Below are 19,094 nucleotides of genomic sequence, written 5' to 3' on the forward strand. Positions count from 1 at the left end.
TGTGCAACTTAAACATCCTCGGACAAAACGGCATAATTAATTACAGATTTTCTGAGTTATGGGGATTTTGAGGAAGTAAAATAGGCTTCTGCGTCTACAGTGTCTCATTGGGGACAAACATCATTAACCAAACACGGAATCAGTCAGGAAACACACCTCCAAGACTGAAATCAAATTTTTCAAATGAGCAACAGAAAAACACACGTGCCAATCGGTGTGTTCAGTGGCTCTTTATCTGTGTTGTGGCTTCCCCCACATGGAAATAGTTTTAGCCACTTTGCCTAAACTTGACTTACTTACCTAAACCCTTTTACTCCGTGAGGAGCATAGGTTATATACGCAAATGTGCTCCGCCACACTCAGTTTTACTGGCCAGAAGCAAAGCATATAAAACACAGTAAGTCATACAAGCCTTATGAGCATAGTGCACTTAGATGAGGCAAGGCCAGAGCATAGTGCACTTAGATGAGGCAAGGCCAGAGCATAGTGCACTTAGATGAGGCAAGGCCAGAGCATTGTGCACTTAGACGAGGCAAGGCGAGGGGTGAAAGTAAGCCGGTACAGAGTACCGTCAAAATAAATAGTGGGGTTACGCCATACCGGTAAAACATGAGCCTATCACAATAATGAAAACCAAGATTGCAAGAAAACTGTAAGCTATTACACCATCATTTATCAACCGCATGAACAATGTGCCAATAGACGGGTGGTACACGATCCAAAATGAGGTGTGGTTCCATGTGAACACTAACATTTTGCCAAGGTAAAGATGACTGGCCGGGACCAAGACGCACACGGACAGCAGTGGACGCATCAATCAATTTAGGCTACAAGAGGGTGCCTAATGACAATCGGTGAATGTTATTAACATTTTTGGTGTTTTTAATAGACGTCTCTCATCAAACAGCAGGTGCACAGTGCAGTGTTTTAGATGCTGTAATTCTCTTACAGTACACGAACGTGGGCAGGTAGCATACTTTTTTAAATGATTTGTTTGACAATCAGACAAAAACATCATGCCTGGTTCGGTTCATGCCACATTGAAAGGTAATACAGTTTTACAGTTAAAGCTAGAATACTAAATTGAAACAATAACAAAGTGGTTCACCCGCCTCATAGTTTGAATCATGTTTTGAGGTTATACCGTGTTTGCTTACATTGTTTACAAACTTATATTTTGGATTCTGATGGGGTACAACAGTTGTACTAAGCTCATGAGGCATTTATAAGTTATATTCTTCAAGAATCAATACGTATACAGTGAATTCAAAAATTATTCAGACCCCTTGACTTTTTCCACATTTTGTTACGTTACAGCCTTATTCTAAAATGTATATATATATATATATATATATATATATATATATATATATATATATATATATATTTAAAAAAAATCCTCAACAATCTACAGACAATACCCCATAATGACAAAGCGAAAACAGAAATGCCTTATTTACATAAGTATTCAGACCCTTTACTATGAGACTCGAAATTGAGCTCAGGTGCATCCTGTTTCCATTGATCATCATTGAGATGTTTCTAAAATTTGATTGTAGTCCACCTGTGGTAAATTCAATTGATTAGACATGATTTGGAAAGGCACACATCTGTCTATATAAGGTCCCACAGTTGATAAAGCATGTCAGAGCAAAAACCAAGCCATGAGGTCGAAGGAATTGTCAGTAGAGCTCCGAGACAGCATTGTGTCGAGCCACAGATCTGGGGAAGGGTACCAAAACATTTCTGCAGCATTGAAGGTCCCCAAGAACACAGTGGCCTCCACCATTCTTAAATGGAAGAAGTTTGGAACCACCAAGACTCTTCCTAGAGCTGTCCTCCCGGCCAAACTGAGCAATTGGGGGAGAAGGGCCTTAGTCAGGGAGGTGACCAAGAACCCGATGGTTCCTCTGTGGAGATGGGAGAACCTTCCAGAAAGACAACCATCTTTGCAGCACCCCACCAATCAGGCCTTTATGGTAAAGTGGCCAGACGGAAACCACTCCTCAGTAAAAGGCACATGACAGCCCGCTTGGAGTTTGCCAAAAGGAACCTAAAGGACTCTCAGACCATGACAAACAAGATTCTCTGGTCTGATGAAACCAAGATTGAACTCTTTGGCCGGAATGCCAAGCGTCACGTCTGGAGGAAACCTGGCACCATCCCTACGGTAAAGTATGGGGGTGGTGGCAGCATCATGCTGTGAGGATGTTTTTCAGCAGCAGGGACTGGGAGAGTGGTCAGGATTGAGGGAAAAATGAACGAAGCAAAGTACAGAGAGATTCTTGATGAAAACCTGCTCCAGAGCCCTCAGGATCTCAAACTAGGGCGAAGGTTCACCTTCCAACAGGACAACGACCCTAAGCACACAGCCAAGACAACACAGGAGTGGTTTCGGGACCAGTCTCTGAATGTCCTTGAGTGGCCCAGTCAGAGCCCTGACTTGAACCCGATCAAACATCTCTGGAGAGACCTGAAAATAGCTGTGCAGTGACGCTCCCCATCCGACCTGACAGAGCTTGAGAGGATTTGTAGAGAAGAACTGGACAAACTCCTGTTGTGGAAATTCAGTACTGAGAAAGACTTGGTCATTTCTTCAAACAATCATCTTATTTAATATTGATTAATTATTGCAATAATGAGGCTGGTCGAACCCCCACCCTTGAGTGTAGGACCGAGTAACCTCACCTTCACACAAATGCAGAGTACTTTAAAAAGCTGACACCAACAATGCTCAGCCATAGTTGGTTCAACCCCCCTCATGCAGACCAAGGATCATCATAAGCCACTCTGGGTTCATCCTGTCGTTATCTGCACGTGGGTTGTTGTCTTAACCCCACCCTGGCTTAGTTTCCCAGATGCAAGGATGATTTTGGGACAATGAGTGATTGTTCTACTCCTAAGCTATCTCTAGTAAAACACATTCTTGTCTACGTAATGCAGTCTTTAACTCATTTGTCCGCTCAAGCCACCTCTAGTGACCATACGCCCAGATTAGCTGCAGGGAACTAGAGTGGATATCATAAAACACAGACACTAACAGGACAGAAATATCATCCTATTTGTTAAGTATTAATTGCTAACTATTAATATCAAACAAATCAGGTAAATATGTACTTTTTCTATCACATTACCCAAATACCAGTGTGCCAAACTTGTAGAGTCATACCCAAGAAGACTCGAGGCTGTAATCGCTGCCAAAGGTGCTTCAACAAAGTACTGATTAAAGGGTCTGAGTACTTACGTAAATGTAATATTTCAGTTTTGTATTTTTGTATAAATTTGCAAAAATTGTAGATTTCATGAGGGGAAAAAACTATTTAATCCATTTTAGAATAAGGCTGTAACGTAACAAAATGTGAAAAAAGTCAAGGGGTCTGAATACTTTCCGAATGGCTGTATATCATTACGTCCAAAAATTGATGTAGCAGCAAAGGATTCTAGCTCTAAAGGACATGCGTTTACTATTAGGCCTATTAAAAAAACGTTTAGTGCACACCCGCATTGGAGGTCCTGTACCTGGCAGATATTACGTCTACTTTCACCCCTGGGCAAGGCCCTATCCACAACCCTGCTGACCTCTGATCTCCAGATCACCTGGTCTTCATCACCGCCTTCACCTATTCAGTCATTTCAGACTAGTGATAACCTCACGGGCAGAAGGAATAGATTTGAAAGAATTAAAACAAAGCCATGGGGATCTTACCTGCTGTACACTGGCCTGTAGCAGGTCTCCTAGTCTCTCCACCAGCTCAGTGAAGGTTGGCCGGTCTCCTGACTCGCCCTGCCAGCAGTCCAACATGGTCTGGTATCTGAGGAGAAATACGCATCATGTCATTATGCTGGCTCATATTCACATTCTGATAACACAGACACACTGTATAGCTATGTTGAGCAATATACAAATAAATGATGGTAATAATATGGTAATCGTAGAAATCTGTATGGGTTGGTAATGACCCCTGCCTGATGGTGATGAATTTAGCACAATGCAGATGGCCATGCATTGCTAAGTTTCACTCCGCTGTGCTTTGGTGAGAAGCAGACATTTACCCAAAAGGCAAATAGCATTCAATCTTTTACAACCAGGAGTGCTTTGACTTTAGCAACAACCTGCACTCCACAAGACAGACCCTGTGTGTGTGGAGGCTGACTGACACCAGAGATGACCTGTAGCTGGCTTCCACCCAAATCAACTGTCATCTAAAATACTCATATATCTAATATTTCATTTCCCAAGGATAATCTGGTCTCTGGGGCTGTATCTCATTCCCTCTAGGTCTTGGTGTGAACATTAGGAATGCTCAGAGCCCCCTCTCTGGTCTTTGACGAGCTGTCAGCCTCGCTGCCCATATGGGAAGATTCAGGCTCCGTTATGTGCTGTGTTTCCACTGCAGCAGTGGCCTGTAATAACGGCCGGACTCGGCCGTGGAGGAATTCAGAGATGGAGTGCAGGCTGCTGTTTAAATCAAACCCTACAGTCAGAGGTGACGATGGATCCCGAGCCTGTTTCTTACTACGGAGCGCGGCCTCCAAACAGAGGCCCTTACGTAAACAGAGCCAGGTGCCCATTAGCTCCATTATGTTCCTCTGATTGGCACCAGATTGAGTCAATTTGGAGTTTGGAGACAATTCCAGTAAAAAGCAGATGGTTCATTACATCCTCCGTCTTTTGCCCTCTCCATCTGTGTTTGCATGCCGGGAACCTAGACCTTGGCTTGACAAGACTTCTCCTCTCCTCTCGGTGCAGTGGAGATTGGCTGGAGAAACGACCGGGTTGCTGGGCTGTGATTCCCATGTTGATGAGTGTCCTTGGCCAGGTGGAGGGACTCCTAACATCCTCACAGTGACAGGATGGAAGCCCAGAGCAGATCACCATGGGCCACACATCAAGAGGAGGGGATGTAGACAGCAATGTACGGCCGCACAATTTCAACCCAGCTTCCTCTCTGCTGCGTAAGGGGAATAAATTGGTTCCCCCTCTTACTGTCTCTTCAGGGAATACTTTGTCGAGGGGGGCCAATGTGGTGGTCGCAATTCCTTAGTCCACTTCTCTCTTCTGGCAGGACAGCTGTGGGATGTTGGGAGGTGGACATCCGTTTTCTCTATTCACGCGTCTTGAGGAGCATTCTTGAGGATGCATCAGATCGCCGTTGGGCTGATGGAGAAACTTTCGATCTTTTAAGCCGAGGGTCACATTCCTGATGAGCCGGTGCACCAGCAGCAGCGTAGATATACCGCCCTGTATCGCCCGGCCCTTGGCCCCCTTCCGTTATCCATGGGATCAAGGTCAGGGTCAGAGCCTCTGGATCCCAGGCACCAACACACCTGAACAACGTCAGGCCTGGGAGGCTCTGAGGAGAAGTGTTGGAGACGGGGTATTACCCCTGTAGACGAGAGTGTGTACCGCTCCTCTGCTTGCCATTTAAAGTGATATCAGCGGGTCTTGTGTTTATCTCAGACAACAGGCAGGTTTTACATCATGGTTCCTTGGCATGAGCATGTGTTCTCTATATCTTCATTCTGTCAATGGAAGGCTTTGCTTTGAACCAGAATGGAAAGTATCTTAGAGAGGGCTCTTAGAGAGAGGAACTTGGCACCAGTGGGTGTGACTCTGGATCTACTGAGCTGACATTTGCTTCTGTTCGTGTCCCCGCTCTCTAAGGCCTGTGTCACATAAAGCAATGTGGATGCAATTTCTGTGACAACATCTCACGCAACTTTGCTGATACACAAAGCAATTCAAATGCAATTGAAATTACATTCAACATCCAATCCTGTCAAACGTCACATAATGGTTTACATAAATTATTTATTTATCCAAACGTTTGGTAATTTTAATAGCAACCCAAATGAGCAACCCAAATGCAACTTTGTTGCAAGCAACATAAATTACCTCCAGATTGCTTTGTGTGACATCGGCTTGACATCTCCCATGTATTGGTGATATATACATGAACTTGGTTCCAGTTGGCACAATATGTTTAAAACAATTCTGGACAACATTTATCAATTACAAATGAATAAGACAGAGGAAGTTTGACTCCACCATGCTCTGTCACAAATGAAAACCAAACGCTATGTACACACACACACACACACACACACACACACACACACACACACACACACACACACACACACACACACACACACACACACACACACACACACACACACACACACACACACACACACACCTGAATGTGAGATAGATTAAGAGCAGAGCTCAGGAAGTGAGAGCAAGATGTCCTTATTGTAAACTCAGACATATGCCGTAGCCTGGGACAGTGAGTGAGAGCCCCAGACAGAGCTCCCTGCTGAGAAGTCACCCAGTCACCTAAAGGCAACAACAACCCTAGCTCTCCCTATCCAGTCCACCTCCCTGCTAGACAAACAGCACTGATACCACAGGGCCAGGAGAAACCCCACTAGACTCCCCCAAAGATATTCTGTTTCAGAAGCAGCGTCCACCTCTGCCCTGCTTCAGAGCCCCCTTGTGTGGACAAGGGAGGGAGTGTCCCGCCCTTTGGCTCTTATTGCCCTGTGGCTGGCTGCCCCCCTGGCCACTCCACGCTCCCCAGCCTTTAGTGTTGGGCTTAATAACGGCCGCATCGATGTCAGTCTTAAAATGGATCCGCACCTTGCCACCCGCAGCCCCCTCGGTTAACTGCCAATCAGCAGCTCCCGTCTCTCCTCCACATTCAGAGCTGGATTACCCACAATGCCTATAAGCCCTGTCACTCATTCAGACGAATGAAGGAGCAGATACAAGGCCTTTTTTCACTATATCAATATGGGAGGCTTTTATTGACTGCCCTTTAATGTATGGCTCTGAGCAAGAGTTCCTGTTAGCTAATTACACTCAGGAGAAGTTGGGGGATACGGAGACATGACGAGAGGCATGGTTCGGGCTCTTTACAAGTTTCAAGAGCCAAGGGAGCTCAGTGTATTATGCACAGGCAAGAGGTAAGAGAGCTATAGCATTTATGATGAACTTTCTGACATTGGGCCACTCTTCAAACTGCAAGTGCATTTCTTTTTTTGGAATGAGTTAGATGATGAGATGGGGTTTGTATGTTAAGTAATGGAGAAGCAAAGATTGCTTGATCCTTACATCTCAGAGGAGGAGTATTCCGGAGCTCTCATCCTGGTCCCTTCCTTCAGTCGGCAGCAGAACTCCTCATCGATGTGTAAGCCAGGATATGGAGAGGCACCTGGGAAGGGGAGAGGGAGAGCGAGAGAGAAGTGCAAGGTTATCAGACACTTCAATCTCCCATACAGAGAGGGTTGGATACTTTACAAAGATTAGAGAAGAAAGCTTCATAAACACTCAGTTAAGACTGCTTCAGAATCAACTGACTGACCTTACACATGGGCAATGATATTATACATTGAATAACATCTAGAGATAATGCTAGAATAATTCTGAAATTCGAATATCGGGGGTGAGGTAAGATATTTCCTGTCCGGCGCAGCCAGAGCTGTCCGGCGCAGCCAGAGCCGCCCGCCTGTCCGGCGCAGCCAGAGCCGCCCGCCTGTCCGTCGCAGCCAGAGTGTTTTGTTTTGTTTCTTTAATATATAAGAAGATGAGCATACACATTCCCGCTGCGTTTTGGTCCACGCCATACGACGAACGTGACAGAACTACCCACCACAACTAGATCAAGCAGCGTGCTCGGGAGGAGATGGACACCTGGTCTCATCAGGAGTGGATTGGGAGGAGAGACTGGACTTGGGGCCAGGTGATCGACAGATATCGGAGCCTACCCGGGAAGAACGAGAGGCAGTCCCCAAAATTTCTTTTTGGGGGGCACACGGGTAGTTTGGCTGGACCAGGGGTGAGGCCTGAGTCAACTACCCGTGCTTTTTGTAAGCATGTGCCTGCCTCTCGCACTCTCTCTCCAGTGCGCCTGCCCAGCCCAGTACGTCCTGTTCCTGCTCCTCGCACTAGCCTTGTAGTGCGCACACCCAGTCCAGAGCCTCCGGCGACAGTTCCCCGTCCAGAGCTTCCGGCGACAGTTCCCCGTCCAGAGCTTCCAGCGACGTTTTACAGTCCGGAGCCTGCAGAGATGGCCTACAGTCCGGAGCCTGCAGAGATGGCCTACAGTCCGGAGCCTGCAGAGATGGCCTACAGTCCGGAGCCTGCAGAGACGGCCTACAGTCCGGAGCCTGCAGAGACGGCCTACAGTCCGGAGCCTGCAGAGACGGCCTATAGTCCGGAGCCTGCAGAGACGGCCTACAGTCCGGAGCCTGCAGAGACGGCCTATAGTCCGGAGCCTACAGAGACGGCCTACAGCCCGGAGCCTACAGAGACGGCCTACAGTCCGGAGCCTACAGAGACGGCCTACAGCCCTGAGCCTCCAGCGACACTCCTCAGCCCGGAGCCTCCAGTGCTCCCCCACAGCCCGGTCTATCCTGTGCCTCCTCCACGGACCAGACCTCCAGTAGGTCTTCCCAGCCTGGTGAGTCCTGTGCCTGCTCCCAGAGCCAGGCCTCCTGCATGTCTCCCCAGCCTGGTGGATCCTGTGCCTGCGCCCAGAGCCAGGCCTCCTGCAAGTCTCCCCAGCCTGGTGAGTCCTGTGCCTGCTCCCAGAGCGAGGCCTCCTGCATGTCTCCCCAGCCTGGTGAATCCTGTGCCTGCGCCCAGAGCCAGGCCTACTGCAAGTCCCGCCAGTCCGGAGCCGCCAGAGCCGCCCACCAGTGCAGAGCCGCCAGAGCCGCCCGCCAGTCCCGAGCCGCCAGAGCCGCCCGCCTGTCTGGTGCCGCCAGAGCCGCCCGCCTGTCCGGTGCCGCCAGAGCCGCTCGCCTGTCCGGCGCAGCCAGATCCGCCCGCCTGTCCGGCATAGCCAGAGCTGCCCGCCTGTCCGGCGCAGCCAGAGTCGCCAGCCTGTCCGGCGCAGCCAGAGTCGCCCGCCTGTCCGGCGCAGCCAGAGTCGCCCGCCTGTCTGGCGCCCGCAGTGAGGGTCCCCAGTCCGGGGTCGGCGGCGAGGGACCCCACTCTAGAGGCGCCACCAAAGTGGGGTGAGCCAGTGGTTAGGCCAGGGTGTGACTAGGGTGGACATTCTATGTCCGTTTTTCTATGTTTTTGTATTTCTTTGTTTTGGCCTGGTATGGCTCTCAATCAGTGACAGTTGTACTTCGTTGTCGCTGATTGGGAGCCATACTTAGGCAGCCTGTTTCTCCGTATAGTAATTTGTCCTTATGGGACTGTTTTCGTCGTTGTTTTGTTCAAGTGTTTTGTTTATTTTCTTTAATATATAAGAAGATGAGCATACACATTCCCGCTGCGTTTTGGTCCACGCCATACGACGAACGTGACAATAACTTTAATTCACGCTTGGCTCAGTCTAAATAAAAACAGTAATACACTAAGCCAACTTGTATCAAATATCCAATCCAGTTGGGGTTTTCAAAACTATTGCCCACGCCATGTAATCCATAAACATTTCTTGACTCATGAACAAATATTTTCATGTACCCGACAGAGATCCCTGACACAATATCAGATAGCATCTAAATCTCCAGAGCACTATGTCGATATTAACAAGCATTCTTTGTAGGAGGTAACGCCTGCTAGAACACCCTTTTTCTTTTCATCACATCAACCAATCATGGCAAACAAATAGGTCGATTACGGCGTAACTCATATCTAACACAGAAACAGGGGTGTAGTTGATGGTTTGGCACCTAAAACTAACAAGACGTGGAAATCCTGAACCACAAGACAAAACTCAAGCTGCTAGACTGCGGGTCTCCATATGCATATGCCAGCAACCTTGGGACTGGAGCAAACCTTTGACCTTCAAACACCTATCAGGTTGCCAGACTGAGTGTTTGTCATTTTTTTGCAGCCGTTTCGTGTCCTAATTTATCTTTCTGAGACCATGTTAACACCACCCAGATGTGTGAGTGGCTATTTGAAGGTACTGTATATGTATCTGTATCTGTGAATGTGGATATATATATTTTTTTTTCTTGTATTTTATTAAGATGCCGATAAGCTGTTGCCAAGGCAGCAGCTACTCTTCCTGGGGTCCAAACAGAGTGTGTGTGGTTGTGACAAAGAAAGATTACGGGAGAAAGAGAGAGAGAGAGAGAGAGTGAGCGAAGGGAGAGAGAGTGTGTGTGTGAGAGAGAGAGATAAAGAGGGAGCATGTTAGAGAGAGAGAGAGAGTGAGAGCATGTGAGAGTAGGAGACAGATAAAGAGAGCATGAGAGGGAGAGAGAGCATGCGAGAGAGAGAGAGCATGCGAGAGAGAAAGAGAGAGAAACAGAGAGAGAGAGTGAGAGAAACAGAGAGCGAGAGAGAGAAACAGAGAGAGCATGAGAGAGAAAGAGAGAGCATGAGAGAGCGAGATAAAGAGAGCATGAGAGAGATAAAGAGAGAACATGAAAGAGAGATGGAGCATGAGAGAGATAAAGAGAGAAAGAGAGAGAGAAAGAGAGTGAGAGACAGAGCGATAAATAGAGAGCATGAGAGAGAAAGAGAGAGAGAGAGAGAACAAGTGTTTGCATGTACCCCATGTCTTGAGGTAGTTCACATTTCACACCCTTTTTTTTGTTGACCCAAGTCCTCCTGGGTGATTGGCTTCATGGCAGAGGTTCAAGCGTAGCAGCACAATCAAACCTAAAGCCCTGCATCAATGTGCTGTTCTTTCCTTACACTTTCCTAACATTTACTCTGAATGTTGTCCTTGCTGCCTATGGTGACATTTGAGCATACAATATGTCGTGTGGAGTCTTGCTCTAGAACAGCTTGGTCTCTGCTTTGTTGCACGGTGCAAAGACAGTCATGGACCTACATTCAATGGCGTCTCAAAGGTTGCAGTGGTTTCACCGCAGGGGCAAACATTTACATTGATCGGCTGCTTGGTTACAGCGCGTTTGCATTGCCAGCTGGGAAGGGAACGGCCGGCTTAAATGGGAGGTATTCTTTCTTTTTAACGGCCCTTTGCTTGTGATAGAATTCACAGTGGAAGTTCACTAATGTTTAAAGCACGAGCAGCATGAAAATTGTTCTCTCAAGCTGACAATGCAGCCCCGTTTTATCCCAGAGGCACAATTACGCAGTAGCAGGAGACAGTTATGACCCAGTACATCTGGAGGAGCTGCATGGCTGGGGGCACCTTGCCTCGCCTGGCTAGCTGACTGGAGACTCCTCACTGAACATTGCTGGCTGATGACAGAAAGAAACCGCTCCCTTCTATGGAAGGGATACTGCACACTGTGTGCAAAATTGTAAGATTACATGTGAAAAAAAGCTTTTTTGAAAACAATTTTGAGACTATTTCATAAAAAATAAAAATAAATATAAGCAGTAATGTTTACTGAGAAATAACAAAAACACATTTAGCATAATATAATTTTTCTGAAAGAAGTAAGTTGTGGGGGGAAAAAAGGCAGTGAGCATGGAAGCAGTCCATATTTGCAGTTTCATGACAAGTCCTAAAACAATAGTACTTGTAGAGGAGATTTAAGATAAGGACCTACACAACAGAGGAAATCTGCATTGAATAAGTCTGTATTGTTCCACATGGCTGCGTTGTGAAATGTGCACAGATGTTTGTTCATTTCTGCTCATTAATTCTGCTAATGGGGAGGTCAGGTGAGGAGGTGAGGGACTATAAGGCACAGTGAGTCATTCCTGGTCAGGACTAAAGGTCTGTGTATTTACCCAGAGAGAAAATCTCCCACATTAGGACTCCAAAGGACCACACATCGCTCTGAGTGGTGTAGATCTTGTCAAAAATGGCCTCTGGCGCCATCCACTTGAGGGGCAGTCTGGACTGTGGGGGGGAGGAGAGAGAGATGGAGATAAGAGACGACAGCTCTTTTAAATCGGTATCTCATCTCACCTGTGTGACTGGCTCTCTCATTAATACCATCAATAACCGACCCGTCACATCTGAGAAGCAGAAGGGCTGGAGTTGAGTAAAGTACTATACCTGCCCTCATGCCATAGTTCTACCACACATCCTCAACAACCAAACATCCTCTAGTCTATGCAGATTATTCCGTATTCAGACAAACACTGAAATCTGCCCAGAATATCTGGCATTTATTCAGTCTGTCTTTACAGTGCCTTCAGAAAGAATTCACACCATTACTTTTCTCACATTTTGTTGTGTTACGGCCTGAATTTAAAATGGAATCAATTTAGATTTTTTTTGTCACTGGCCTACACACAATACCCCATAATGTCAAAATGTATGAAAAATGAAAAGCTGAAATGTCTTGAGTCAATAAGTATTCAACCCCTTTGTTACGGCAAGCCTAAAGAAGTTTAGGAGTAAAAATGTGCTTAACAAGTCACATAAGTTGTATGGACTCACTCTGTGTGCAATAAAAGCGTTTAACGTGATTTTAGAATGACTACCTCATCTCTGTACCACACACATACAGTTGAAGTCGGAAGTTTACATACACCTTAGCCAAATACATTTAAACTCAGTTTTTTTCACAATTCCTGAGATTACCTTTCAGCAGGACAATAACCTAAAACACAAGGCCAAATCTACACTGGAGTTGCTTACCAAGAAGACAGTGACTGTTCCTAAGTGGCCGAGTTATAGTTTTGACTTAAATCTGCTTGAAGATCTATGGCAAGACTTGAAAATGGCTGTCAAGCAATGATCAACAACAGATTTGACAGAGCTTGAAGAATTTTTTTAAGAATAATGGGCATATATTGTACAATCCAGGTGTGCAAAGCTCTTGGAGACTTACCCAGAAAGACTCACAGCTGTAATTGCACGCCAAAGGTGATTCTAACATGTGTTGACTCAGGTGTCTGAACACTTATGTAAATGCAATATTTCTGTACTTCATTTTGAATACATTTGCAAACACATCTAAAAACATGTTTCCACTTCGTCATTATGGGATATTGTGTGTAGATGGGTGAGAAAAAAAACAACTGAATACATTTTGAATTCAGGCTGTAACAAAATGTGGAATAAGTCAAGGAGTATGAATACTTTCTGAAGGCGCTATAGCTTTTGCCAAGTCATTTTTGAATGATGGTAGTCAAGTTACAGTCTCTGGTTTCTCTCACACAACCAGGCGGGAATCGTCAAGTCAATGGCTCATTTCATCACATATATAATGTACTTATTATGTCAAATTAATAGAAGTTCAGTATGTAGCTACTAACATCTCCTTTGCGAACGTAGTCTGGGTCTTTGTAGATGTCTCTGGCCAGTCCAAAATCGCAAATCTTCACAACATTATTCTCCGACAGTAAGATGTTTCTTGCAGCCAGGTCACGATGAATACACTAACGGAAAGAAGACAAAACATCCATTTGGATTAGGATTGACATCAATGCATGACTTTACGTGAAAGTTTGAGTTCTGTGGAGACATCTCAAGTTAAGATTCAGCCTAATGAGATAATGCATGGCTAGAGCCACGACTATTTCCTGACCATGTGACCTTACAGGAAACACTCGTGGCCCTGTGCATGTCAGCTACGACAACCATATGGAACAGTCATCAGTGATATTCTGATGTGAAGTGTTTCATATCCAGGTTAAGCCCTTCTTTCTAATGGGGATAGTTAGAACAATGGGTTCACTAATGAGTCTAAACTGCTCTGACCAGAGCTTGTGACTGACTTTTAAATGTGAATGAGTTTTAGACTGATTATAGCCAATATGGCAATAGACTCACAGCGAACATAGTTTACCATGAATGGAAAAAGGTGAACAAAACAACTTCCCCAGCTTTCGAAATACAACAGCATTTTATTAAAGTCAACTGGACAGAATAAAGCTTTATGAACTGGTATTAGCTGATTAAAAACAGCAACTTGTGTCTCATCAGACTGCCTTTTGGAAACAAATTGATTTTGATACAGTAATTTGCATAGAGGAAGTGCATACCTTGCGTGAAGCCAGGAACTCCATGCCTTTCGCAACTTGGAAACTGTAGCAAATCAAATCTTCCATTGTCAATACTCTCTTGTACAGATCCTCTGGCTCTGAGGGTAAAACAAAACATAAAGTGGTAATGACTAAAAACTATTTTAATAAACACGATTTAGTATGGTGTAACACATTAATTATGCACAATAGAAATGTATACATGCAGGATCAACAACTCCATATGTTTAATGTAAGCCTCCCATACAAAGAAACCTTCAACATGCCATCATCGAAACCCACTTTGTCACGTACAGTACGGTTCATTCATCCACCTACAGTCTCTGTCTTACTAAAAACATCCTTTAAAAGACAGGAGAGGATGCCTGGTGTTATTTTAGATGTGGGGTGAGGCGTGTGATATCGGTGCAGTGTGACAGCAGGAGGGGGTTTGTGGAGGAACCCAGTGGACTCCTTCCATCAGCCCACCTGAGTAAACATTTAATCACACCAGAAATAACACATCACAAAACAAAATGTCTGACACGCCAGGACCAGACAAACACTCCTGTCAGAGGAAGTCAACAGAGGCCTTTTCCTCCACTCCTCCTTCTCATCCAGGCACAGTGGGTGCCAGCCTGGGCTTCTGACCTATCGATTGTAATTATGAACAGGAGGAGGAAATGTCCCATCAGGCCCAGGAAGAAAACAATCCGGGGGAGGGTGGAGTGGAGGTGAGGGGAAGGAAGACACTGTTGGCTCGTTTAGTTTTACCTTCCTCCTCTTCCTCTGAGTCGCAGTAGCTCTTATCTTCCACAAAGCCGGAGCTGGCCGAGCTTCCGGTGCTTGCCACGCTCTCCAGGCGCCGCTTGATGAGCTCGCTGAGGTCACAGCCCGACCCCGACGTCACCAGCTTACCGTCCTGGCTCTGACGAGACACACACCAGATACAAGACACAAAGCTTGGTTTTCTTATCAGGTTGAGAAATAGACTAAACGATGAAGGCTTTTGAATAGGATTTAATGAGAAAACAGCATTTCTGAAAGCTTCAGTCCGTGAAGCTGCTGATTCACCTTATAGACGATGAAATCAGCCCTCTTGCTTCTCAAGTAGTTTGACAAGTTTCCATATTTGCAGTACTCCACAATCATCATCAATGGACCTGAGAAGAAAGAAGCACAGAATTCAAAGAAACTGACTAACGAGTAATGATTCGTAAACAGTGATAAGAGTGCGTTGAAATCATGATGGATTTTCTCGGAGATGCCAGCAATGTATACATTTACTTCACAAGTCATACACTGTGGCTAAGTTTAACCATAGCGTTAACCCTGTCCTCTGTCTCGCTCACCTCCAGGCTTGGTGCAGGCGCCCAGCAGGTTGACCACGTTCAGATGATGACCAATGTGGATCAGGATCTTCAGCTCTGACATCAGAGCCTTGCGCTCATTTGTCGTAGCTCCTCCTGTTACATCGCAAACACACAGACCATTTAGAGGGATGCTGGTTAAATATACATTTCCTATTGGACGCTGTTTCACACAACCCCTCAAAAGCGTGGATGTATTTGGACTTTAAATGACATTTTCATTGAAGTGATTTCGCTTTGTTTAAGATGACTCCAACTGATGTACGTTCATGGACGTCTGGAAACCAAACACTATATTTAATAAAGAACAGATTTTACATATGTGGAGGAGATTTAAGATAGGCAACAAATGTTTCATATAAGAAAATGTGATCATCGACATGAGAACATTCAATGTGAAAGGTTAAGATGGTATGCACAGATAATGTCAGGAAAGGAATGAAGTCAACATGGGAATATATATAACTTCAAACACAAACATCAGCCTTCTCTCACATTCAAACAGATTCTCGCATACAACCCAAAGCACAGCCGTACATTCCGTCAAAATAAACCCTGGAGCACACACATGGAGAGACAATATAACTGTTGACTGTGAACAGGGCTCCCGAGTGGCGCAGCGGACTCAGGCACTGCACCTCAGTGCAAGAGGCGTCACTACAGTCGCTGGTTCGATTGCAGGCTGTATCACATCCGGCTGTGATTGGGAGTCCCATAGGGCGGCGCACAATTGGCCCAGCGTCGTCCGGGTTTGGCTGAGGTAGGCCGTCATTGTAAATAAGAATTTGTTCTTAACTGACATGCCTAGTTAAATACAGGTTAAATTAAAGGTCACAGAACAGAAAATGCTGTTGTTTTTCTCAGTTGTATATCCAGCCTACACATCATATAAGGAGGAGGATATCTGGGTCAGGCATGCTATGAGGTCAGAGGGAGGGTTATTCTTAACCAAATAAACTAAACACCATCAAAGTGACTCGTCCTTGTTGGGGTGCCATCAACGGCAAATATTAACGGTCAACCATAAATCAACCTCTACGCTACGTTGATCTCAAAGACCGCGGAATAGCAACTAGTCAGTGTTGAGTGGCAGCCTAATGCGTCCGATGAGCCTGTGTAATGTCTCTCTCTTTCATTATCTGAAAAGCTCATCTGGCCACAGGTGGTTGGAGTTAGCAATGTTAGCAAACAATATTGTCCCTAACTGATAAACAAAATGAAAACATTGACTGAACAAAATGTTGCCAAATATTCCTGCTCTCACTGACTCCCTGGATGTGGTTTACTCTAACAGAGATTTTGGTCGATTTTAATAATGAATCAATGACTTGATTTTAAATAATGAATGGAGAACTGAGAGTTGAGCTGAGTTTTGGGTCTGTACTTCTGCTCTGTCTCATGTTGGCTCATCACAGTGGTCCCAGTCTGCACTGGAAGCTGGAGCTGACTGACGCTGAGTCTCAAACCATCCGTAGGAAGGGTCAGTTTAGGGAAGTGAGCTGCTTTTCACTACGTTTGACCTGGGGTTCCTGGAGCAGGGCAGGGAGCAACAGCCAGCCCGGTGAGCTTGGTTCCTCTGTGATTAATGGAAGGGGATGATTAATGCCGTGACACAGACGGAAATATCTAACAAATGGCCTGGTTTATCATGTAGCTAGATCTATCACAACACCATCACTGTCCATCCATGGTCACATTACTCTACAGAGTTGGAGTTGGCCACCCCAACAGAGCCAGGAGGAAAGTTAGTTTGACCACTTCAACCCTAAGGGGATACAGTCAGTAATGTTGGGCTGAAATGTTTACTCTGCTTAGATCACTAGGCCAAATCCCTTGGACAGTCTCTCTTGCTTCTGGAGTCTCTCTTCTTCTACATTGCTTTTCGCTGTTTCCATTTTGATGGAATAAATACGTCCTGCCAGATTTAGAAAGATTGTGAAATGTGGCTGTAAGTTATGGTGACCATAAATGTTACGTGGGGAAGGGGTGGTGTGGGGGGGGGGTCGTTGTTCTCAATTGTTTGTGCATCTAAAAAACATCAGGTCTATAATCCTCAATAAGGATGAACGTGGATATATTTTGTTGATGCATAATTTGTACCGTACACGTTTACATTTTTTATCCCCTGAAAATCTTGGACCCAAGTGGAACGCTTTCCCGATTCCTGTCACATCTGCAGAATGTCGTCCTCACCGGGGACACCAAGGCCTTAGTCTCTCTCAGACCCAGACAGTCTGTTAGAAGCAGCCATCACACGCCTACGTTGAACCAACCTGCGCAGCTGTTAATTGCACCCGCGTGTGTCACAGTTGTTGAATTCACACCATGCGCGAGAAACCAAATAACCCGCTGAAATGACAGATGGCTGTTTTGCATCGGTTACATTCAGAACGTCGGCTGTTGTGTTTCCACCGTAGGTCTGACCACGTGCATTAGGAGAGGAGTACCTGAGTCAGTATCATCACCAGGTGGGATCAAAAGGAAGTTATGTGGAAACAACCTGTATGATTTTTCAGCCTGGTTTCCCAATCAAAGTGACTCGCGAGTGCTGTTAACGAGCGTGTATTACGTTTTCAGATGAAAGTCTTGATAATAATGCCTCCACCCTACCTTTCAGCATTTTGACAGCCACGGTCTTGCAGGTCGAGAGCTTGTCGATCCCGAAAGCAGAAGCCTCCACCACTTTCCCGAAGGCTCCATGGCCCAGAGTTTTGCCTGAAAGAGAGAGAATTGAGAGAAGAGAGAAAGAGAGAGCGAGAGAGAGAGAGAGAGAGAGAGAGAGAGAGAGAGAGAGAGAGAGAGAGAAGTGGGTTAAGTAAATCAGGTTGGGATCCCTGTCAGGGGAGATATGGGCCTGTAATTAACCTTTTACTGCAGTGGGTTAAATCAGGGTCACACAGAGTGATTCTTGGTCTACTTTAAAAAAAATCTACTTTAAAATAATAGTATACACCTCACACACTAGGTTATGGGCTTACAAAAAAGAAGACACCTGTACCATGTCAGATATAAAGCTGAAATGTATTCAATTTTGAGTTTGAATCCAATATTACATTTTACATACATCACAGAAGACTGAAATATAACAAAACTGTTTGACATAGAAACACCGGACATTCCACCCACTAGGGCAAAAGAGGGCACTTTTGGTCATTGACTGCAGCAAAGGGCTAAAACACCCTGCTGAGGTTCTGACGACTGGACCCGTCAAGCGTTCCTCCAGGGGATATATAATGTTGTTATGACTGGGTGACAGCAGAGGGTCATTGATGAGTAACGAAACTACACCCTCTTCACAGGGGGGGTGACACCTCTGCCACATACCCCTCTCTCGCACTATATTTCAATGTAATGGGCAAACAGGGTCGCACAGTTTAAGAGGACGCAGAGTTACGGGTGCCACCTCATCAAAAATGACATTAACCTGTTGATGTGAAGGGTATGGTGAACAAATACATTCACTTACAGTAGTTGCCCCTTCGTGGTGCGTATTGACCTTTTGAGTTACAGCGTCGTCATGGTGAGGGACTTCGTAGACCGTACCAGTGCTGTGTGGTGTAGTAAGTTACTCACCCAGTCTGAGGCGGTCTCGGGGAAACTCCCACTTGCTGCTGTCATACTGCAGGAGTTCACACTGCTCGTCCAGAGGAAACTCGTCTGGGTCGATGATGATGGATGGACCCATCTTATAGTCCACAGACTGGAAGGGGGGATGAGAGGGAGAATAAAATGGTGATGGAGCTCGTGTACAGTAGGTATGTGAAATCAAACAGGATTTGTGGAAAATAACCTATTTTCATGTTTACTAAAGGACAAGAACAAGTGCTCCACCATGACCGAGCCATGACCGTGCCATTGTT

General features: G+C 45.6%; 1 protein-coding gene across 1 annotated transcript in view; it reads right to left on the reverse strand.

Annotated features, from left to right (window-relative positions):
- The window catches only part of LOC106604726 (vascular endothelial growth factor receptor kdr-like), a 70,037-nt gene that overhangs the window by 11,014 nt on the left and 39,929 nt on the right, over positions 1–19,094 (reverse strand). The window contains exons 17-26 of the mRNA XM_014199675.2: positions 18,808–18,934; positions 17,845–17,949; positions 15,217–15,330; positions 14,939–15,027; positions 14,639–14,792; positions 13,886–13,983; positions 13,157–13,279; positions 11,678–11,789; positions 7,118–7,217; positions 3,707–3,812 (exon numbers count right to left, since the gene is read on the reverse strand). Of these exons, the coding sequence (XP_014055150.1) occupies positions 3,707–3,812; positions 7,118–7,217; positions 11,678–11,789; positions 13,157–13,279; positions 13,886–13,983; positions 14,639–14,792; positions 14,939–15,027; positions 15,217–15,330; positions 17,845–17,949; positions 18,808–18,934 (1,128 nt within the window). The remainder of the gene's footprint in view (positions 1–3,706; positions 3,813–7,117; positions 7,218–11,677; positions 11,790–13,156; positions 13,280–13,885; positions 13,984–14,638; positions 14,793–14,938; positions 15,028–15,216; positions 15,331–17,844; positions 17,950–18,807; positions 18,935–19,094) is intronic.

This window comes from Salmo salar, chromosome ssa05 (genome assembly GCF_905237065.1).
Source record: "Salmo salar chromosome ssa05, Ssal_v3.1, whole genome shotgun sequence".
Lineage (NCBI taxonomy): Eukaryota > Metazoa > Chordata > Actinopteri > Salmoniformes > Salmonidae > Salmo > Salmo salar.